General features: G+C 37.3%; 1 protein-coding gene across 1 annotated transcript in view; it reads right to left on the reverse strand.

Annotated features, from left to right (window-relative positions):
- The window catches only part of KLHDC1 (kelch domain containing 1), a 45,553-nt gene that overhangs the window by 14,917 nt on the left and 5,350 nt on the right, over positions 1 to 25,286 (reverse strand). The window contains 8 exon segments of the mRNA XM_087422014.1: positions 1,177 to 1,289; positions 4,468 to 4,526; positions 4,999 to 5,082; positions 8,611 to 8,694; positions 10,210 to 10,288; positions 18,120 to 18,238; positions 18,673 to 18,790; positions 19,257 to 19,327. Coding sequence (XP_087278140.1) covers positions 1,177 to 1,289; positions 4,468 to 4,526; positions 4,999 to 5,082; positions 8,611 to 8,694; positions 10,210 to 10,288; positions 18,120 to 18,238; positions 18,673 to 18,790; positions 19,257 to 19,327 — 727 coding nt within the window.

Consider the following 25,286-nt stretch of genomic DNA (forward strand, 5'->3'; position numbering starts at 1 on the left):
GCACAGTTGCTGCTCAATAAATTTTTGTTGAAAAATCAGGGACTGGCCCCGTGGCTTAGCGGTTAAGTGCGCACGCTCCGCTACTGGTGGCCCGGGTTCGGATCCCGGGTGTGCACCGATGCACCGCTTCTCCGGCCATGCTGAGGCCGCATCCCACATACAGTAACTAGAAGGATGTGCAGCTATGACCTACAACTATCTACTGGGGCTTTGGGGGAAAAAAATAAATTAATTAAAAAAAAAAAAGAAAAAAATCAAATGGTTGTATCCAGATCTTACATAAAATTATATAAATGGTTTTAATGGTATATAAGGTTTTTTAATGAAAACATCTCTAGCCATAGAAAACTTCTGAGTCAAGAAAATACAAAACATCTAACATGTCAAACTAAGAAGTCAATGTTCTTGGTCATTTGCCCATCCTGAGGGCGCAATTCTACTGCTGAAAGAAAAACTGCATTACAAAACCCATAGCCATTGGGATCAGCAGCAACAGGACGTAAAAAATTTTAGCTAAGCATTTTCCTTTATACTTCTGGAACAAAAAGAGAAGCAACTGGCCTACCCACCTTCCATTTCCAAGCCTCCTGGGAAAGGCTACTCTTCTAATCCCCATTCCAGCCTGCTGTATAAGCATGTGGATCAAAAACAAGAACACAGAATCACAGAGTATTACAGTTGAAAGGGGCTTTAATTCAGCCAGGTTCAACCACCCTTCCTTTTCTCTATGCCCAGGGAACAGGAGAACTCGGAGAGCCACGAGCATGAAAGCAAAGGGGTCTTCTATTCTAATTCTTCTTTTGTGTGTGTGAGGAAGATTGGCCCTGAGCTAACATCTGCCAATCCTCCTCTTTTTGCTAAGGAAGACTGGCCCTGGGCTAACATCTGTGCCCATCTTCCTCCACTTTATATGGGACGCTGCCACAGCATGGCTAGACAAGCGGCATGTCGGTGCGTGCCCAGGATCCAAACCGGCGAACCCCGGGCCGCCGCAGCGGAGCGCACGCACTTAACCGCTTGCACCACCGGGCCGGCCCCTTCTGTTCTAATTCTTAATGCAAGCATACAGTTGGGGATCAAGGCAATTCAGCAAAAAAGGAAGACATCCTAAGTACCAAATACAATTAAGAGAAACGAGTAAGATAATAACTGTAGGCTGAACTTCAATTGACTTACTTAATGGAATATTGTCTGCACTTAGTCCACCAAAGAGGAAAAGCTTATCATCAGCTATTGGCGTTAAAGTATGCCATGACCGGTGTTTGGGATTTTCTCCATTAACGGGAATCCTGTGTCAAGGGGAAAAAATATAGGGACTGTGTTAGCTAAAATAAAAGGTTTTTGATCATCTCAGATCTTAAAGGAAAAAACTGGTCTCACTACTTTAAAAAAAAAGTTGATTTTAGGGGCTGGCCCTGTGGCCTAGTGGTTAAGTTTGATGCGCTCCACTTCAGCAGCCCGGGTTTGGTTCCCGGGCGCAGACCTACACCACTCGTTAAGCCATGCTGTGGCAGCAACCCACATGCGAAGTGAAGGAAAACTGGCACAGATGTTAGCTCAGGAACAATTGTCCTCAAACAAAAAGAGGAAGATTGGCAACAGATGTTAGTACAGGGCGAATCTTCCTCAAAAAAAAAAAAAGTTGATTTTACTAATCCCACCTACATGAATATTTTAATTTTTTTTTAATTTTTATTTATTTATTTATTTTTCCCCCAAAGCCCCAGTAGATAGTTGTATGTCATAGCTGCACATCCTTCTAGTTGCTGTATGTGGGACATGGCCTCAGCATAGCCGGAGAAGCGGTGCGTCGGTGCGTGCCCAGGATCCGAACCCGGGCCGCCAGCAGCGGAGCGCGCGCACTTAACCGCTAAGCCATGGGGCCGGCCCATACATGAATATTTTAAAAACATTCTTAAATTCTTAGATGAATTTAAACAATCTTTCCACTTAGCATCTATGCCACCTGGTCACAGAACACAGGCTGAAAATTAAAAAATCAAGTCCCAGTTGATTCACAATGCACACTCAGCATCATTCTTGTTCGTTAATCAATATAACTTCTTCGTTTTTTTAACCTAATTTTTTCATGTCTGTAACTTTTTACTGTTGTTTCAATGTTTAATTTTGTGTTTTCAGCTGATTTCTTCAAGGACATTTTGGGCTTTTGTTCTTATTGTTTTTACTTTGGTCTATTTGTCGTAGAATTTCCCAAAGCATTATCTTCGCCTGAAAATGCTTGCTTCTCTAACTTCAAAATAAAAGCATGCAAGCCATTGCAGATGCAAGATAAACCCCTAATTTCAGGCAAATACTGTCATATTCTTAAAAAAATAAAAACAGAAATAAAAACATAAGCACAAGTTAGAAGCACAAATGTTTAACTATTTAGGAGGTGAGAAGACACCATTCTCCAGCATTCTGGAATGCTCCAGAATAACATGAGCCATTTGTAGAAGATGTAATTTATTTTTTCCAAACTGGAAATATTTTTATTGTTTTTGTTGACTATAAGAAACATTTTGAGAAAAAAGAAAGGAAACATTTTGGTTACAAAACATTCAACAACCACAAAAATATTTTTTTAAAAAGGAGAGCTCGCCTATAATCCTGTCCTCCAGCATAAGAAATAATACTAGTTTGGTATATATCTTTCTAGACTTTAATGCACATATAAACATATTTATTAAAATATATACATGATATCATATACTCTATTCCATAACTTTTTTTCACTCAACTAGTATGTTGTAGAATACTTCCATGAAGTATAGTCTCCTTTGGTAACGGAAGCATGGCAGCCCTTTGGGCAAATGTACCACAATTTAAACAATCCCCACTTGTGGACATGAGGGTTGATATCAAGTTTTTGCTTTTATAAATAATGTTGCAATAAACATCTTTGTATGTGCATACATACATAAATATGTGCAAACATATATACACTGGTTTAAAATATGAAACTCCATTTTATATTTTAAACATATTGTCAAAATACCTTCCAGAAAAATTGTACCAATTTATACTCCTACTAACTGTGTTGTTGCAACCTAACACACACTGCTCATTTAAAATTATTTTTATCTATAAGTGAAAACTATAATTTTTATTTCCATTTCTTTTTTTTTTTTTTTGATGAGGAAGATTTTTGCTTGAGGAAGATTGTCCCTGAGCTAACATCTATGCCAATCTTCCTCTACTTTGTATGTGGGATGCCACCACAGCATGGCTTGATGAGTGATGTGTAGGTTCACGCCTGGAATCCAAACCTGAGAACCCCAGGGCGCCAAAGCGGAGTTCGTGAACTTAACCACTACACCACTGGGCTGGCCCCTCCATTTCTTTAATAATCTATGAAGTTGAACATCTTTTAAAAATAATTTTTGCCTATTTGCATTTCTTCTCTGAATTGCTCCTTCATGTTCTTCGTCCACTTTCCTAGTGGATTACTTCTCTTTTTCTTTTTCTTTTGTTTTTTTGGTGAGGAAGATTGTCACTGAGCTAACATCTGTTGCCAATCTTCCTCTTTTTGCTTGAGGAAGACTGCCCCTGAGCTAACATCTATGCCCATCTTCCTCTATTTTGTATCTGGGATGCCTCCACAGCATGGCTTGATGAGCTATGAGTAGGTCTGAGCCTGGGATCCAAACCGGTGAACCCCAGACTGCCGAAGTGGAGTGCTTGAACTTAACCACTACGCCACCGGGCGGGCCCTATTTCTCTTTTTCTTACTGATTTTCTTAGTTCTTGTGGATCTTAGCCCTCTCTGTTAGAAATACTGTAAATATTACTTCTAGGGTATTTTTGTTTGCATTTTCCAGTTTGCTTTTTTAACTTTTTTTGTGGTATATTTTTCCAAACAGAAATATTCAATTCTTAAGTGGTCTTATCAATCAATCCTTTCATTTATGAATTTTGGGTTTATATCATCTTTAGAAAAGCTTTCTCCATGCCAAGATTTTCAAGATAATCTGCTATATTTTCTTCTTGGCACTTGCATGGTTTTATTCTTAATAGTATTTATACTTTGGAATAATATATAGCTCTGGTTTCATCTCATTATATGAGCAGCTGAACTGATAGCTAAATATACTTATTTTATTGCTAAATCTATATTATAAGCCATGAACAAAATCTGACTTTTACTCACTCCGTTATCTGTTCACTGTGATGACCCCATTAAACTATTTCTTCATTTATTCTACTGAGCAGTCATTGAGAATACATAACATAAAACCAGTACTTTGACATAATCAATTTTCAACAGCTAGTATTCTCATGTTTTATATAGTTTGGTTAAAGAACAACCTCTATATTTAAATCTGTATATTCCTTGCTTGGACATATAATCTGAAGGGAAAATTACCAGTTCAGTTTTAGAAACCTAAACTTGGATTATGGCATGCACACAAACACACACACAGAGAAATGTCGATAGATTAAAACATACTTAAATTTCAAACTTACCTTCCAGACCAAGTCCAGGTATCTAAGTTTAGATAGTGCAAATCATTCATCCTAGTTTGCTAAAATAAAAGTGTGTTAAATGGGTCAGTGTTTTACATCTTTCATGGGCTAAAATTTTGGTTTTAAAATAAGTTCAGATTAAAAATAGATTCTATTTTACTTAACATCAGAAGTTTACAAATTGGGAAACAATGCTAAGCATTAATAAAATTAACATAGAGCTACCAAATTAATATGTCAAGGGGGAAAGGAAGAAATGAGTTTAAACTAATAGGATTTAGATAATAAGAAATTACATTTTTCTGATACTACACTGAAGTGAAGGATTCTCCTCATTAAAATATGATTTATAATCATGTGTGATTACTCACGTATAGTCTGTTTGGGGAATAGAAGATAAATAAAAGATATTATTGAATGCTATTTTAATCTCTAGATTATTTGAATGTTCAGTTGTTCCACAAAATCAGAGGATAAATTTTTATAAGAAGCATCACACATAAAAAGACCATTTCCATCAGAAACACTAACCAAAACACGTCCACCAAAGACATAGCCCTTATTTCCAAGAACTGCACACGTGTGGGCGGCTCGTGGCTGTGGGGGTACTCCACCCTGCAAGCAGACAGCAGAGAACAGCACAGGGACTTGAAATATCTGGAATGAGGTCACGTTCCAACGCTCAGCGTGAGAAATACTTGACCGCTAAGGTACCATCACCTATGTAGCTCAGTTAAAAACCCTAACGCAAAAGGTCATTCTAAATAGTAATAACTATAGACAAATACTACTCTTCAAGAATGAAATTTTTTTACCCTGATCTTTACTTTTTAAAGTGTTTTTCTTAAATGCCTGACACTATTCAGCAAAATAAGATTTCATACAAATTTTAGCTTAAAATATAAGGATTTACACATCAAGTTTAAAAAGATTCTCTCCCTCCCTCCTCCCCGCCCCCCCCACCACACGAGTGAGCAGTACACAGTGTGATGATCTCAGAGACTAAAAAAATCAAATCTGTGCCCAAAACTCCTAGTGCTTCAAATTCCACAATAAGAACTTCATTTTTGGCTTAAGCCAAACAGTGCTTTATCTCTTACTAAAACTCTGCTCATTAACTGATAACTTCTTTATATTTTGAATAAATATAGCAGATCTTGTCTTCAGAGAAGTTTTGGATTGGTGGGAAAGGAGAGTATAATGGGTAGATGAATGAATAAGATTTGAAGGAAGAATTTTCTGCATCATTTCCATGTGTTCACGGTGGGTGCCTTTGTTTATGTATTTCATTCCACCTTCTGAAAGAACTCAGCATTTTCAGCTCATTGACTGCTGAACGTGGGCATAGGAAATTTAAGTTCCACATCCAGTATCATAATTTCCTAGACTTTTCAGGCTTACCTGAGTGACAGTGCTGAAGTCAACACGGTAAGAAATAATTCAGATATTACCTATGTAACACTTAAATAAATGAGAGAGAAACATTTGAGTTGTGGTTCCCAGTCCTTCCAGCAAAACAAAATTTGTATTATTACCCCATCCCTGATTTGAAATTTGAGAAAAATTCTTCTACTATACACACATTTATTATGAAATAAATACTGAATTTCTCCTTTCTTATTTATCAAATACATTTAATAGCCAACCAAAGCTGCTGAATAAACCGAGTTTATACAATTCCAAGCAAAAACAAAGAAATGACATTTGCATTAGTCTGCGTGCTTAACTGCGCAAATAATGCACAAGGATTATTAGGTATGAAAATAACTCCAAGATCCATATTCCTACATATTGCTCTTATGGGGTAAAAATCCCACAGAGGAAAACACTGTCGACCCTTCAGTTGTACAGATGACACGGTACACGGCTCATAAAGAACACAGCTCTCTTCTGACACAATTAGAATGCAAATCCATTTCTTTCCACTTCAATGCCAAAAATTGTTACACTCTACCACGTTGCCTTGCCTTTTGATGGAGATATTTGGGAATAATGAAGTAATTGAAGAATGTCTCTAAAAAATAAACATTTTAAATAAAAATTTTAAAGTAACATTTATTTATTTTAAATAAAAATAACAGATTCCAGCTACAACCATGTCAGAAAAACTTTCAGATGGAACACCAACAACATAAGATTTTATTTGAAGACATCCTCAGGGAAATTACAGTGAAAACATTGTGAAGTAGTAACCAAAATAGCATCATCAGCAGATGTCATGTACTTCTGTTGGAGCAGAGGAGGGGAGGGATAGCGATTAAAGTAAGGAGAGAGAGGAGTCAGAGAAAGACCAGAAGCCCAAAGAACTGATGATAAGCTCCCTCAGCTCCCTTACGTGCAGGAGCATACTCTAAAAATATGCCTGCGGTGGCTCCAGAGCCTGGCTCACTCTCTAAGGATGTCGAGGGTTAAGAGGCCTGAAAGAGATCTAGGATGAGTTTCAGCAGATCCAGTCTCAATACTATTTCTCTCCACATGCTTGCTAACATGAAATTATTTTAACAGAGATAAAATGCTTTTATGTCATTAATAAAAGACACAAATTTTAAAATTTAAATGCTGACTGAAGGAAAATTCAATCAACAAGTATAAAAGACTGAGAGTTGATCAGTTCTAAAATTAGAAATGGGGTGAAGAGAACAGGAGAGCATGGAAACCTGAAATTCACTGCTTGCACAAAGAGGACGCTGAGCAGGTCAGACTGTAACACTGACTGTTTTGCATCAAGCCTCCCATCACTCCCACCAAGAGAAGCTGGACTGCAAGGAGTGTGTGTACTTTGCCTGTTCTGCATCCTATTCTGCATGGTGCTGGTGAGCTTATCCATCATAAGTCCCTGCTCCCCTGGACAGGCCTGAGACTAGGGCCTGACCAGTCATCCCCTTGGCAGCAGGAAGTGATGTAAAGAGTGGGAACGTGCCCAAGTGGAGCCAGAGTCCTTTTCTACAACTGATCTGTAGACACTGAGAGAATACAGCACCAAGAGAAAGAACTGCTTGTGTAGCCAGGGCCATATTCCCTCCTCAACGAGCCGGCCGGTCTCCAGCAGACAGAAGGAGGCTGGCTCACAAGGAGAGCCAGAAAGTACCATGATGGTGCTGAGGACCCTGCCCCAGGTCCTGAGGCCCTGGGCCCCTGCAGCTCTGGCTTCCACTGTGTGAGCCACTCCAAATACACTTTCCAGCTACGAGAAAATTCATTATTGCTTAAACTAATTTGAATTTGTGTTTGCTCACTAGCACATGACAAATGTTAATAATGTATTTTTGTCATGCTATAATTGCATTTAGCTCTAATTTCAAGGGTTTATGAAATCATGGGCTTTGTTATGAAAGGACTTTTTTAAAGAGCCTTCATTAAGTCAGAGCATCACATTTGTGAAAAGAATGATGATGGCACCTCTGTAGAAGATTTTTCTAGAAATCTTAGCTAACTTGGAGAAAAATATGTATTAAAAAAAGAATTAAATGATTTAAAAAATAATAAAAAAATAATATTAGTGACAGTACTCAAGAGAACTCCTTTGTATGTGATTACAAACTCAATTATTAAAATCCAAATAATTTAGTAAAAAAATAGATTTTATTTTTTTAAATTTTTTTTGGTGAGGAAGATCGGCCCTGTGCTAACATCTGCCAATCCTCCTCTTTTTTTGCTGAGGAAGACTGGCTCTGGGCTAACATCCGTGAGCATCTTCCTCCACTTTACATGGGATGCCGCCACAGCATGGCTTGCCAAGTGGTGTGTCAGTGCGTGCCCAGGATCCGAACCGGCAAACCACGGGCCGCCACAGTGGAGCGCACGCACTTAACCACTTGCACCACCAGGCCGGCCCCAAAAAGTAGATTTTATTTTTTTATTTTATTTTTTTTTTTAGATTTTATTTATTTATTTTTTCCCCCCAAATCCCCAGTAGGTAGTTGTATGTCATAGCTGCACATTCTTCTAGTTGCTGTATGTGGGACGCGGCCTCAGCGTGGCCGGAGAAGCGGTGTGTCAGTGCGCGCCCGGGATCCGAACCCGGGCCGCCAGCAGCAGAGCGCACGCACTTAACCACTAAGCCACGGGGCCGGCCCCAAAAAGTAGATTTTAAAAGTATCAATGAATAATATGAATATAAAGGTAACTTTTCACAATACTTACTTTAATTTCTGGTTGAAACCAACTCTGTGTCTTTGTGTCAAATACATGAACATCATTGTGCCATCCCCAGAACATCTGCTCTTCCTACGACAGAAGTTTTTAAAATATTTAAAAGCTTTTATAATTTTTAGATTATGGTTATAGTTTCATTGCATATTTACTGGTGAAATAAGAGACACCTTTACAGAAGCAGAGTTAAGTGTGACCATAGTCATACAGCTAACGCATGCAGCAGTGGCTCACAGAGTGCGGTCCCCAGACCAAGTGCAGCAGCACCTGGCAACGTTTCTTCTCACAGCACTGCTTGCAGTGAGTCATACGTTTACCTGCTGACAATCTTCCAGTTCTCTCAAAGGACTGTCTCTTTTAAAATTGCAGAGGACAGAATGATATTTACATTTTGAAATCTGTTTTCCTAAAGTATAAGCTCAGAATTCCTAATTTTTGCTATTAGAAAATTTAGGGGACCATAGTTCCTTTTTCCAAAAGTTCCAATCACTTCTACTTAACCAAGCAATTTGTTCTTGTATGCTCACTCTCATCTAAGAGACAAACTGTTGGCAAGGCAAAGAGTCAGCAGTTTTACTGTACTCAGCATCTTCCAGAATGCTGAAATTCTCTGTCACTGCTCTAGCTTACCTCTGTGCCAGTTTTATGTTCTATGTCAAAAATACATCATTAATTTTTGTCAGGACTTGTCAAACAAGTCAAATAAACTAAACAATTTACTTAGTATAGAATCTAAACAAAAAAGTCTACTTGTATACCAGAAACTTCAGGACATGATCATTACCCTAACTGTACTAAGGGAGGGAAAAAATGAGAGATTTTGCTAATGAGTAAAAATAATTAGATATAAGTAATTGGGAAGTTATATTTCTGAAAATTATCAGTACTACTGTTAAGTAGAAAAGCTTTAAAGTTATTTCATTTAAAAACTCAAAAACCATGAAGATACATGGAGAATTTTTTAAAGATTCACATACAAAGAGATATGCACAAAATGTACAGATACATTAATAACTTACAATAATAATATACATTGGCAGAAGGCATAACTGAAGAGTTACTGTGTACCTTGGTGGTGGGATCAATGGTTTTTAACATTTTCTTTTAAAAGATTTCATTTTTATAAGTCATGACTTCTTTCTTTAATAACAGTTTATTCTCTTACCAGTAATAGTAAGTAGGAAAGGTAATATCACTACCAACTTCCTCACTCTTACAGAGGCCAGTCTGAGCTATGAATAGTTCTGGTGGACAGACCTAAAGGAAGGCGTATGCCAGCAAACGGCCATTGTGGTTACCTATGAACAAAGTATTTCCAAGTTGTGCTCAAGCCTCTCTTTGTCTAACAGAAGCAGGTATAAGTGATTAACCACGTAAGAAGAGAAACTGCTCTGCCAGCAGCCATGAAGTCTAATATCATCAGGCAAAAGAACCTCTTCCAACCAAATTCAAATCCAAAGACAGAAAACGTATTTTTTTCATAGTGTCAATTATGGCAAATTACAATGAGAAAGAGTGGGCTCATTATTTCTAAAGACTTTAAGGAAATACTAAATTAGAGGAACATGTAAACAGTGAAGACTCTCTTACCCAAGATGCATCATGAACATCAAAACAGTCCTGGAGTTCACTGTGTCTCCTACACCCATAGCCACCAAAATATATTAATCTGAAAAATAAACACAAAAGAACATACCTTAGGAGTTCCACTTCCAATCTGTCCAGAGAAAGTTGAAAGAGAGAGTTTCTCTCATCCTAACAACCTGAACAAGCCAAATAAACTATAAAACCATCGTTTAAAAAGAAATCAAAGGGCCAGCCCCGTGGCTTAGCGGTTAAGTGTGCGCACTCCGACACTGGTGGCCCAGGTTCGGATCCCGGGCGCGCACCAACGCACCGCTTCTCCGGCCATGCTGAGGCCGCATCCCACATACAGCGACTAGAAGGATGTGCAGCTATGACATACAACTATCCACTGGGGCTTCAGGGAAAAAAAAGGAGGAGGATTGGCAATAGATGTTAGCTCAGAGCCGGTCTTCCTCAGCAAAAAGAGGAGGACTAGCATGGATGTTAGCTCAGGGCTGATCTTCCTCACAAAAAAAAAAAAATCAAAGAGCTAAAGGGACGAAGAGACCTTACTGGACTAACTCCAGAAAGTGACGAGCTCCAAGTAGCAGAGACGAGACTACAACTGCTTTCATCCGTGGTGTGGACAGCAGGAAGAGGAGGAGGGATCCAGCACAGACAGGGTTTGTAACAGAAACCACCCCAAATTTTAACAGCCATATGTAGGCTGACATGGCAAATTAGAATCTTAAGAAACTCAGCCATGGGGCCGTCCCGGTGGCATAGTGGTTAAGTTCGGTCACTCTGCTCGGCGGCCCGGGGTTCACAGGTTCAGATCCTGGCACGGACCTGCACACCGCTCATCAAGCCATGCTGTGGCAGGTGTCCCACATACAAAATAGAGGAAGATGGGCTAGTCTTCCTCACAAAAAAAAGAGAGAGAAACTCAGCCACAGAGGGAGTTTGAACCCTCTCAACAACTCTTTCATACAGTCTTCAGGGAGGGCTCAGGGTCAGTTACCAACAGCAGGAAGCAGAGGGGAGCTGAGCAAACCTCCTGCAGACAATCTGAGGTGATTATCTCAAATCAATAATATAACTGTATACCTTAAGGACCAGAAAGAGAAGAGCAAACTAAACCCATAGATAACCAAAGGAAAGCAATAAAAATTAAAGGAGAAATAACCAAAATAGTGAATAGAAAAACAACAAAACCAAAAGCTGGTTCTTTGAAAAGATCAACAAAATTGACAAATCCTTAGCTAGATTGACTAAGAAAAAAGGAGAAAAGCCTGAAATTACTAAAATCAGAAATGACAGAAGGGGGCTGGCCCCGTGGCATAGCGATTAAGTGCACACACTCCACTGCTGGCGGCCCGGCTTCGGATCCCGGGCGCACACCAATGCACCGCTTGCCAAGCCATGCTGTGGCGGCGTCCCATATAAAGTGGAGGAAGAGGGGCACGGATGTTAGCCCAGGGCCAGTCTTCCTCAGCAAAAAAAGAGGAGGATTCGCATGGATGTTAGCTCAGGGCTGATCTTCCTCACAAAAAAAAAAAAAAAAAGAAATGACAGAAGGGACATTACTTCCAACATTACAAAAATAAAAAGGATTATAAGAGAATACTAGGAAAAACCGTATGCCAACAGACTGGATAAATTAGATGAAATAGAAAAATTCCCAGAAAGACACACTACCAAAAATGGCTCACGAAGAAATAGAAAATCTGAATAAACTTATAACAAGTAAAGAGATTGAATCAGTAATCAAAAACCTCCCAACAAAGAAAACCCCAGGACCACATGGCTTCAGGGTGAATTCTACGAAACATTTAAAGAAGAATTAATACCAATTCTTCTCAAATTCTTCCAAAACTGAAGAGGAGGGAACACTTCCTAACTCATTCTATGAGCCAGCTAGACAAAGACACTACAACAAAAGAAAACTACATATATCTGATAAGGGTTTAATGTCTAGAATATATAAAGAATTCCTACAACTCAACAACAAAAAGACAAATAACCAAACTTTTTAAATGGGCAAAAGACTTGAATAGACATTTCTCCAAAGAAGATATACAAATGGACAATAAGTACATGAAAAAATGGTCAATCTCATACAACACTGGGGAAATACATATCAATACCACAGTAAGTACCGCTTCATACCCATTAGGATGACTATTATTTTAAAAACTAAAAAAAAACAAAACAGAAAATAGCAAGCGTTGGGAAGGATGCGGAGAAACTGGAACACTTGCACATTGCCAGTGGGAATATAAAATGGCATAGTCACTGTGGAAAACGGTTTGGTGCTTCCAGAAAAGTTAAACATAGAATTCATATGACCCAGCAATTCTACTCTTAGGTATATACCCAAAAGAATTGAAAACAGGGACTCAAACAATACTTGTAAGCCAATGTTCATAGCAGCATTATTCACAATAGCCAAAAGGTGGAAACAACCCAAATGTTCATCAACAGATGAATGAACAAACATACAGCGGAATATTATTCAGCCTTAAAAAGAATGAAGTTCTGATACATACCGCAACATGGATGAACCTCGAAAACACTTTGTTAAGTGAAATAAGCCAGACACCAAAGAACAAATATTGTATGATTCCACTTATACGAAATACCTATAGTAGGCAAATCCATGCTGACAGAAAGTAGATGGGAAGATACCAAGGGTTGAGGAGGAGGGGGAAGGGGGAGGTATTACTTAATGGATATATAGTTTCTGTTTGGAGCGACAGAAAAGATTTGGAACTAGATAAAGGTGATGGTTGCACGACATTGTGAACATAAATAATGGCACTGAACTGTACACTTAAATACGGCTAAAATGGCAAATTTTGTATTATATATATTTACCACACTTTTTTTAAAAAGGTATAGTAAAATAAGTCTCCCTCTTACTGTCACTCAATTCCCCTCCCTAGGGCAACCCCTATTTTCAGTCCCTTGTTTACACAAACAAGAAAAACTTCAAGGATCAAAAACACTTTGTAGGGTTGGGGTAGATTAAGTCCTGGAAAAACAAAAGGAGAAAGCTCTAGTGGCTTACAGGAACATACTTCATTGTCCCTAAGTATTCAGAGAAATACTCCCTTTATGCAAGCCTACCCAAAGCTCAGAGGTATAGTTCAGTTCTCTTTTAAGCTCCTATAATGCTTTTTCCAAACAGACATGATAAAACAGATAAGGCCTAACCAAGAAACAAATTGACAAAGTTATCAATTACTCTCCCTAAAAAATTCTGTGTATATCTGCAAATAGAATTCAAAGTATGTTGAAATACTTGTTAGAACCAAGTATGATTTATATCTGAAACACATTTGAAAATATAAAATATATCACATCAGTATTTAAATTAGGAAAAAAATTTTGATCACCTCAAAATAGAGGAAAAGTATTAAATAAAAATCAATATTCATTGCTCATAAACATCCATGTTCAAAAAGGTAGGAATAGAAAAACATGGTCCTCCTCATATACATACATAGAAATTACATATACGTTAAGGTGGTATTTCAAAAAACTTGGAAAAAACTTAACAATTTAATAAATAATGATAGAACAATAATTAAGCTGGAGGAAATATACAGTTAAAGTTACCTGACAGTATACACAAATATGTTTCAAATGAAGTAAAAATATCTAATGTAAAAAAATCAAAATTTGAATTTTTGACTTTGGAAGAATGTAAAATACTATATGATTACAAAAACAAAATTAAAATTAAAAAAACAAATCCTAAAAATAAAAAGTAAAATAAACAAATGACTCTATGTATCAAGTGGGCAGCATAATTTCCCAGAGGAGAACTTTGAAAGGCGACTACAGAACACACTACATACGACTGTACATCTCTGACAGTACAGAACCTAAAAATAAAGGAACTGTGGCAAATATTAAAACTGTTTTAAGTTATCATATTTTGGGTGGTATTACTGGTATTGTTGTGTGAATTACAGGATAAAGCAAATGAGTCATTACGTTGGTGACGCCAAGAACTGGGGCTTTCAACACAGGAGAAGGACATGCGAGTGTAGGGTCATTGAGGCAGAGCTCAAAGCTCAGAGGTTCTGAGTGTGGAATGGAAGATCTGCATGAGGCAAGTTGTGTTTTATCCTTAAAATTTTGTATTTCATATCTCTAGCTGCTGAAAAAGTATAGAAATAATAACTCACCCAAAAGCAATGGCACGTCTGGCACTGCACTGAGACTGAAGTTTCTAAATACCACTTGCCCCTAAGCAAAATCAGAACTCCTTGGAGAAATGGCTGATCCCTGGTCTAGGATAGGAAATACCCGAGATGAGCCTGGAACATCTTGTCACTCTAAATGAATAGAGGAATACCGTGTTCATGGACTTGAAGACTCACACGGACTTGAAGTCAGTTCTCCCCAACTTGAACTCTAGATTCAATGCAATTCCAATTAACATTCCAGTAGGCTTTTTGGAAATTAACAAGCTAATTCAAAATTTATACAGAAATGCAAAGGCCTAGAAGAGCCAAGACATATTTGTAGGAGAAGAACAAATAGAATAAGTCTACTGGCTCTCAAGACTTGTTATAAAAGTAAACACATTAAGACAATATGGTACTGTGCAAGGACAGAAAAATTGTTCAACAGAATAGAGAAGAGACTTCAGAAACAGACCCATCCATATATGGACACTTAATTTATGGAAAAAGCAGCATTGCAGAGCAATGGAGAAAGTATGATCTTTTCGATCACTGCTGCTGGATCAAGCTGTTATCCAAATGAAACCTGACCCCTACCTCAAACCACACACAAATCAATTCCAGGTGGCTTGTGGATCTGAACGTGAAAGGTAAAATAATAAAGCTTTTAAAAGTAACTCAGAGGAATGTCTTCATGACCTTTGGGAATGAAAAGTTTCTAGGACACAAAAGCACTAACCATAAGGAAAAGACTGGTAAATTAGACTATACTAAAATTAAAATCTTCGGTTGATCAGATTACACCATTAAAAGAATGCAAAGAAAGATGTCCAACAGAAATGTTTATCCATTATGTGTGACAATATATAAACTAATGTTCACAGTTGTATTATTCCAAAGAGTCAAAAGCAGAAATGACCCAAATGTCTATCAACAGTAGAACAAATAAATATATTATAGTATTTCATTTAATAGAATAACATACAGGAAAGAAAACACACTATAGATTCACACAATATGGATGACTCTAAAAAATATAATTTGAGTAAAAGAAGCCAAACATAACAGAATAAATTCTATAGGATTCCATATATATATATAAAAGTAGAACTAATTTAGGGAAGTCAGGATAAAGGTTTCCTTTAGGAAGGAGGCTGAGCATAGTGATGAGGAGTGGACATAATGAGGTTTTCTAGAGTGTTGATAATGTTTTATTTCTTTACTTGGGTGGTGGTTACATAAGTGTGTTCACTCTGTGATAATTATTTAAGTTGTACGCTTATGATTCGTGCTAGTCCTATAAGAATGTTCTGCAAAACTTCAGTATCTGAAATAGTGAAGTATTTGTACATGAACAGAAAAAAGATCAATGGAGTAGAATAGAAAACCCAGAAACAGATCCAAATACAAATGAAAATGTAGTAAATACATGGAAAAGTGGCATCTCAAATGACTGACTTAAAGACAGGTAGCCATCTAGAAAAAGACGAACCTGGATCCGTATCTCATACTATTTGCAGGATAAGTCCCAAATGAATCAATGATTTAAATATAAAAAATGAAATGCCAAACATACTAGAGCAAAATATGAGAAAATTAGTTTATAATCTTGGAGTAGAAAAAGACTTTGTAATCAAGACTCAAAATCAAGAAGTCACAAAAGAAATAATTGATAAATTTTTCTAAAACAGTTTCTTAAAGCTGTTTTATATGTGCAGAAAACACTCCAAGCAAAGTCAAAAGATAAATGACAAACTGGGAAAAATATTTTCATATCATATCACAGTCAAACATGAATCTCCTTAATACATAAATAACTCCTTGAAATCAAGAGTATAAACGCCAATCAAACAGAAAATAATTAGCAAAGGACGTGAACAAACAGTTCAGAAAAAAAGAAATACAAATTGCCCTTAAACATAGGAAAATACATTCAAACTCACATAAATTTCTTAAAAATGAAAACAGAAATTAAAATAAGACTGAGACATCATTTCCCACCCAACAGTTTGGCAAAAAAAATCTAAGTTTGCCAGCAAACTCTTGGCAAGGCTGTGGAGAAATAATCACTCCATTGCTGAGAATGTGAAATGGCACAACTTCTGTGGAGGAAAAGTTGGCAAAACCTATTGTTATGGGTTGAATTGTGTCCCCTCCCAAATTCATATGTGGAAGTCCTAATCCCCAGTACCTCAGAATGTGACCTTATTTGGAGACAAGGTCTTTACAAAGGCAATCAAGTTAAAATGAGGTCACTACAGTAGGCCAATCCCATGTGACTGGTGTCCTTATAAAAAGGGGAAATCTGGAGACAGACAAGCACACACAGGAAGAGTGCTAGGGAAAGATGAAGGCAGAGATTGAGGTGATGCTTCAAGATGCCAAGGAAGGCCAAAGATTGCCAGCCAATCCCCAGAAGCTAGGGGAGTGGCACGGAATGGATTCATCCTCAAGACCCAGGGAAGGAAGCAATCCTGCTGACACCTTGATCCCAGACTTCTAGCCTCCAGGACTGTGAGACAGAACGTTTGCGTTGTTTAAGCCACTCAGTTTACGGTACTTTGTTACAGCAGCCCTAGCAAACTAAACAATTACCAAAATTATAAATGCATTACCCTCTGATCCAGCAATCTAATTCTGGAATTTTATCCAACAGATAGATCTGCAATCATATATATACAAAGATATTCATTAAAGCATAGTTGGTAATAGCAAAGGAATTGAAACAATCTAAGTGTTGTTTCATCTGCAGGGGAAAGGCTAAATAAACCACGGTGTATCCACAGAGGAGAACAGTATGAGCTGTGAAAAAGCAAGAACAAACTTTGTAACTAACTAGGGATACAGTAAGATGAGAGATCTCCCTGGGATACTGTTCACTGAGAGAAGCGGCAGGGTGCTGAACACGGTAGAGTATGCTGATATTTGCACAAGCAGGAGGGTGAAAAGAGGACCACACCCCTAATACCTGTGTGCGCGCATGCGCGCGCACACGTATCTGCTTCTATTCGCGTAAAGTAACACTGATGGCAGTAGTTCCCAAACTTGTCTGCATCTTGGGATCATCTGGGGAGCTTCAAAACCTCATTCCCCTGAGACTGTAAGGAGTCTGGGCTGTCACCTGGCTTTGGACTGTCTAAAGGATCCCCAGGGGACTCCAGTGGCAGACCAGTTGGGAACCGCCGCTGTGAGAACACAGATGTCAAAGCAGCAGCCATGTGTGCAGGGGTGGGACAGGAAGGGGAGCCAGACCTTTCCTTCATACTTTTTACTACAGTTTTGATTTTTGAACCATGTGAAGGTATTAAATTCCCCCCCCCCCAAAGCCCCAGTAGATAGTTGTATGTCATAGCTGCACATCCTTCTAGTTGCTGTATGTGGGACCCGGCCTCAGCACGGCCAGAGAAGCAGTGCGTCAGTGGGCACCCGGGATCCGAACCTGGGCTGCCAGTAGCGGAGCGCACGCACGTAACAGCTAAGCAACGGGCCGGCCCTGAAGGTATTAACTAATCAGAAAATTTCATTAGATAAATTAATTTTAAAAACCAGATCGTTGCTTCCAAAATGTTTATTTTTATGACATGCCTTTTATCCAGATTCAGAACTGCCATTACCATCAGTGTAAAACAGGTTTGTAATTGTATCTTGACAAAATTCAGACTTTCAAGTTTTCTCTATTTTGGCCACAAGCTATAATCCTTACTAAGTGCAGTTTCTGAGACAATTTTCCTGCATTACCTGTCTTTGTATACCCAGCAAGAAAGTTTATCACGTGGCGTGGGTGGTTGTCCTTCAAAGTCGGTGATTTTTTTCCAAATGTAGGTTCCATCTCTTGTTCGCAAATTAACAAAATAAAGCTTTTAAAAGAGGAGAACACCATTAGCAGACAGGGCACTTGAAAATTAAGTTTATATCTGAGAGATATATGATCCAAAAATTAATATTACTTTTTTCTTTTTAAAAATTTTAACTGTGGACTTAATGAAAATAAGACTATGTTTTAGAAGCAAAAATGATATATAAAACATACTGAAATGGGTCTTTTCCCATCATGCTCTTGCCCTGTGGTTGTTAACTAAGTATGTAGTTAATTAAGGATGTAGTTGATTCTGAAGCAGAAGGACAGGGAAGAAGAGCAGAGCAGGACTGCCGCCGCGTGTAAAACCGTACAATCGTAAACACAAGACTTGCTACATGTATCTTCTTTTTAGAATATTTATAAACTGATGAGATGAAGTGATACATTAAATATTACATATTGCTGCACTCCTGAATTGAAAGAAAATATTACTCGATTGCTGTATCCTTTGTCATCATATCCTCCAAAAATGTACAGCTTTCCATGAATGCAAGCTCCACAACTTCCTGACATGGAGGTGGGGAGTTCTCCTTCCATGAGGTGCATTGTCCTGCAGCAAGAATAACATGGAATTCCATCACTTTCCAGAAAGGCAAATTAAAATTCCCTTTGAACTCCACGGTTACTTTTTCAAAGAAAATTGTCACTGGCAGTTACAATTAAAATGTAATGGTAGCCAACACTGTAAAAGCTCTAAGAAGATCCACCGGAAAGATTTTTCAACCTACTGGGAAAAAAAATTATAAAATCTTCACGTGTCACCAGAATTTGGAACGAATTAATAGAACAAAGCAAAGTCTTCAGAGACAGCCTTAATCTTGAGAGGAATGGTAAAGGACAGAGTAGGGAGAGGAAGGGAGCAGGGGAAAGAAAGAGCCAGAGAGAATAAAGCACTGAAGGAAAGGAAGTAAGACAGGAAACGCTGCAGTGTGTTCTCAGCATGGTCTGAAGTTCCCTGTAGTCTAGGAAAACATTTACAACAGACATTAAGATTGGACATTCTGCAATTTACTTACCACAACCCACTATCAATATCATAGGTCCAAATTTCATCATTAGGCAAATATACTTCATTGTCTTCAATAGACTAAAAACACAGAATACATAAAATTATGTTTATCCATTAGTAACATTTAAATAGTTCCTCAGGATGGGAAAACTGCAATTAAAACACTGCAAAACACAAAATCATAAACAGGCTTATAGATGGTTTTTTCAATATAAAGATAGAGCAAAAGAGAAGGGAAACAAAGACATTTTCTAAGAGAGAGTGGGCAAACAATAAAGGTTTAGAATACAAAATAGCAAGTACACAGTCTCAAGAAAAAGACTCAGGGCAATGAAACCTTAAATGGGTATTTTGAGTAAGCGAAGATAGCAAAATAATAACAGTCAGAGCAGAATATTGAAGACTATAAAGCCAGGAAGAAAAGGAATATCAAAAAAGGGCAGTGTGTTTTGGGTGAAGGGAAGGAATTAAGGAAGGACATTTTTTTCCTCTTTTTTTGCTTGAGGAAGATTAGCCCTGAGTTAACATCCATGCCCACCTTCCTCTATTTTGCTACCACAGCATGGCTGTTGAATGGTGTAGGTCCACGCCCAGGATCCAAATCCGCAAACCCAGGCCAACGAAGCAGAGCGTGCTGAACTTAACCACTACGCCACAGGCTGGCCCCAACGAAGGACATTTTTATAAGGTGTAATTAGAAGACTGTATCAGAGACCTTGATTCACGGAACATACTTTTGACTACCTACTATGTGTAAGGCATAGTGTTAGGGGTGTATTAAATACAGAAGCTAAGGATCAAGATAAATTTAACTAATCAAAATGACAACTCAGAATCTGAATAATCTCTAAAGCAGATAACATAAATAGAACAGTACATTCTGACATTTATGATGAAAAGAGAAATAAGAATAGAATAATAATCTTATTTATATTAAGTTAAAAAACTTAGGGGTTCAAACAAATCCTCATATAAATCCGTCATAATTTCTTAGAACATATGAAATAATTCACAAATAGCTAGTTTTAAAAAATAGCAGTTCAAGGATTTCTAAAACAGTATGATGCACAAATCATTAACATGTTAAGTAGATTTAGCTAATTTTCTCATTGCTATGTTAAACTTTAAAAATAGTACCTTGACTACCAGGTATCTGTCTCTCTCTCTCTGTCTCTCTCTCTCACACACACACACACAGCAGAAAAGCACTGTATTAATTCTGAGGAATCTTCCACTTGTGTTTGACTGAGACAGCTCAGTCAAGAATCACTGTAAGAAGGGGGTTAACTGTATGATTCTAAGGTTTAACGGCGTCAGGCTCCAGCAGCCTCGTGTGTGCACCTTTACAGCAGAAATATCATGGAAACGGATCTGTCACGATTCTGCCTACCTCCCTTCAGCGCTTCTCTGTGCTCTCGGGAGACTCTCCAATGCTTCTGAGGCGCCTGACATCCCCTCGCTCACGCTCTAGTCTTCTTGCAGTCCCTAAACCTCGGCACAGTCCTTGCTGCCACAGGGCCTTCGTCCACGCTCTTCTCTCCCCTGGCATGCTCTCCCAGAGTGTACCTGGCCCACTACTCACTCTTTGGGAATCAGTTTAAATGCTGCTTCTCTGATCTCCCAGAAAGAGGTTAAGGGATTAAGGTCCCTATTAAATGCCCTCATACAATCCCGTACTTCTCTTTGAAGTCCTTTGTCTGTACCGCACCCACCCACCACCACCACTAACCTATAAGCTTCAGGAGTGCTTGTTTATCTTGTTGTAATTCTGTTCCCAGAGCCCAGCACAGTGCCTCACACATAAAAGGCAAATGGAATGTTTGTTGATTGAGTGACTGAATGGGTAAGTGAATAATACCTGTTAAACTGACGGTGTGCTCACCTCAGCCTGATTTAAAAACAAATCCCTTTCACTAATCTTTAAAAGGGGCAAAAACACAAACGAAGCACAGAACTGAAAAACCTGGACCCAGTTCCTTCTCACTTTCTCAGAGATTCCACTCCTAAGTTATCCCTCTTTTTCTACATCATCAAGTTTTCCTTCTTTACTAGATCATTCCTATTGATATATCCAAACATACCTTAATATCACTCATTGTTTTTTAAAAAAACAACACTCCATTGACTCCTTTTCCTATTTCTCTGCTCCCTTGATAACAAAACTCCCATCCTGAGCTAACCATAGTGAGGTCTGCACTGCTTCACCTCTCATGCTCTCGTCAGTCCAGATTAGTCCGTCTTCTGCGCCCATCATTCCACTAAAACTGCTCTTGTCAAGGTTACCCTTAAAAGAGAGTTAGTTAACTGATGTATTCAGAAATATGGCTCAGAGAGGTGGAATATATATATAACAAAGTTAAGAGACATGGAGAAACAGAGAAAAGAACTAAGTCTAGTCAGAATTACATCAGGACATAACATTGTTACATACTAGGAGAATGAGAAGAGGCACTATTTGAGGAGACAAAGACTAAGAGTCTTGCAAAACTGTTGAAAGTCATCAATCCCTGAGATCTAGGAAGTCCTAACAAGCTCCAAGCAGAATAAGTAAATAGAAATCCATACCTGGAGACATCATAGTAAAACTACAGAACATCAAAGAAAAAGATATATTCTTAAAATCTGCCAGAGAAAAGACAAATCACCTTCAAATGAATGGCAACTAGTGACTGAATTCTCATTAGCAACAACACAAGACTAAGTAATATTAACCGATGTGTTTAATAAAGTAACTGTCAACCTAGAATTCTATACTCAGTGAAAATATCTTTTAAGAATCCAGGTGAAATAAAGGAATTTCCAGACAAACAAAAAATAAGACAGTTGGCTAGTAATAGACCATCCTTTAAAGAAATTACAATAGCTGTGCTACTTCAGGCAAAAGAAAAGTGATCTGAAATGCAACAAGGAATATGACAAGATATTGGTAAATGTGTGGGTAAATTTAAACATTTAAAAAAGGCTAAACTTTTTTTGTTGCCTAATTTGAGGGGGAAACAGCAAAGAACTAGGGAAATGGGTATCAGACTTAAAACTTTCTAAAATTCTTTAACTCGATGGGAAGAAGGAAAATTATTAACCTTGAACTTTGTGAAGTATTCGCATTGAAATAAAGAGAGTAGCTACAAGATGGCTAGAAATAAATTATACACTTCTACACAAGCAAAGAGAAAAAAATGGAAAGAGAACAAAAAACTCCACAAACAATCCTCAAATGGGAAAGTTAAGAAGGAGGAGGAAGAGAAGTAGAGTGGGGCACATATAAAGCACATCTGATGAAAAAAGTATATCAGAATTATATTAAGTGAAAATAGACTAAACTCTCCAGATAAAATACACATAACACCAGACTGCATAAAAATAAGATCCAGTTATTTTCAGGTTATAAGACACACATCTAAAATATAAAGATATACAAAGTTTCTATTACAAGGTAGAAAGATATGCCATGCAAATATCAACCAAAAGAAAGCTGGTGTAGCTGTATTAATATTAGCAAAATAGATTTTAAGGCAAATAACATCACTACAGATAAAGAGGATCATTACTAAATAACAAAATATTCGATTAACCAGAAAGATATAACAATTCTAAATTCATATACACCCAAAAAGGTAGCCTAAAAACGCATATAAAGTAAAAACTGACAGGACCATAGGGAAAAACTAGCAAATCTACAGTCAGAGTAGGAGTTTTTGATACCTGTTACAGTAACTGATAGAACAAGACATAAAATAATCAATAAGGATATAGGAGATTTGAACAGCACAATTAGCAAGGTTAACAAAATGGACATATATAAAACACTTCACTCAATAACTAGAACATGTATTCTTTATAAGAGCAAATGGTATATTTATGAAAATTGATCACATGCTAGTCTTTAAAGCACACTTCAACATTCCCAAGCACTGCTATCAGATATAGACCGCGTTCTCCAAGTTCAACACAATTAAGTTAGAAATTAATAACAGAAAACTCACTATAAAAATACTGTATGTTTAGAAATGTAAAATATTTTCCTAAACAACTTATAGGTAAGAAATAACAATGGAAAGTATAAAATATTAGAACTGCAAAATGACAAAATATTGCTTATCAAATAGTCAGGAATATAGCTAAAGAGGTACATAGAAGAAAATTTATAGCCTTACATACTTACATTAAAGAATTAAAAAGTCTCAAAAAGAATGAGTGGAACACCCAACTTCAGAAGTTCAAGAAATAACAGCATAATAAACCCCTAGAAAGTAGGATAAAATAAAAAAGAGCAGATATTGATGAAATTTTAAAAAACAACAACAGAGAGGATTAAGAAAACCAAAATCTGGTGTTTCAGGAGGTTGATAAACCTCTGGGAAGATTATTCAAGGTGGGGGGGCCTGGGGAGAAAGGAAGGACTGTTAAGCAATTGTAGGAATGGAAAAGGGGACATAGCTGTGGGTACTACAGAGATTAAATCAAGGGTGTTACAAACAACTTAAATTCATGCCAATAAATTTTAAAACCTAAATGAAATGGATAGAGTCCTGGAGGTGGAAGTGGGGGTGAGGGAACCTTATCAAGCCTGATTCAAGAAAAAATGGGAAATGTGAACAATCCTATAGCTTTAAATAGCTTGAATAAGAGATTTAAAACCTCCCCACAAAGTATGTACCAGGCCTAAGTAACTTTATAGATGAGTTCTTTCAGACATACAAAGAACAGATAATTCAATCTCACAAAACTATCCCAGAATATAAAAGGAACACTACTCAATCCACTTATGAACATAGATGTAAAAATCCTAAAAAATAAGTGCGAACAGGATCCAGTAATGTATAAAAAAGTCATCCATTACACTAACTTGTGTTTAATCCAAGGAACATAACATTGGTTTACTATTACAAAACAATTCGTATAAATCCACACATTAAGGGATTAAAGGAGAAAAAACATGATTATCTCAGTGCGATGCAGAAAAATCCACTCTCCAAAATTTATCATCCATTCACTGAAAATTGGATAGAAGGAAACTTCCTTAATTTGAAAAAACAAACAAAATGCTAAAGCAAACATCCAAGTTAATGGTTAATAGTTGAAAACAATCCCTCTGAGGTTAGGAACAAGAAAAAAGTAGCTTCTACTTAACACTGTACTTCAGGTCCACCAGTGCAGTAAAGAAAAGGAAATAAAAAGGAATAAAGATTAGGATGGAAGAAACAAAACTGTCATCACTTGTAGATTATATGACTACATAGAAAATAAAAAGAAAATTAACAGATGAATTATGAGAACATAAATTTAGAAAGCTTGCTAGAATCAAAAGTATTCAAAAGTCAACTGCATTTCATAACACCAGCAACAATCAGGACATCCAATCTTTAAAAAATTAACAATAGAAATAAAAAATATAAAGAATAAGCCCAACAAAAGATGCAAGATCCCTATGAAGACACTATAAAACTTTATTGAAAGACATCAAAAAGTCCTGAATAGAGATATACCATATAATTGGATTAGAAGACTCAATTTCATAATGTCGACCACTCTCAAATGATCTAAAGATTGAATACAATAACATAAAATCCCAATGGGGTACTTTATTTGACAGTCTGATTCAAAAGTATATACAAATGAGGAAGTGCTGTAGAAAACAATTTGGCAGTTTCTCTAAAAGTTAAATGTAGAATAACCATATGGCTCAGCAATTCCACTCGTAGTACCCAAAAGAATTGAAAATAGGGGCTCAGATACTTGTATGCCTATCTTCATAGGAGCATTATTCACAGAGACAAAAAAGGTGGCAACAACCCAAGTGTCCCATCAACAGACAAATGGATACACAAAATGTGGTATATGCATACAATGGAATATTATTCACCCATAAAAAGGAATAAAGTTCTGATATATACTACAATATGGATGAACCTTGAAAACATTATGCTAAGTGAAATAAGCCAGACACAAAAAGACAAATATTGTATAATTCTATTTATGTGAAATATCTAGAAAAAGCCAAATTTATCAAGACAGAAAGAAGATTGGAAGTTAGCAG

Source organism: Ceratotherium simum, chromosome 3 (genome assembly GCF_057802395.1).
Source record: "Ceratotherium simum simum isolate JZ-2026a chromosome 3, ASM5780239v1, whole genome shotgun sequence".
Classification (NCBI taxonomy): domain Eukaryota; kingdom Metazoa; phylum Chordata; class Mammalia; order Perissodactyla; family Rhinocerotidae; genus Ceratotherium; species Ceratotherium simum.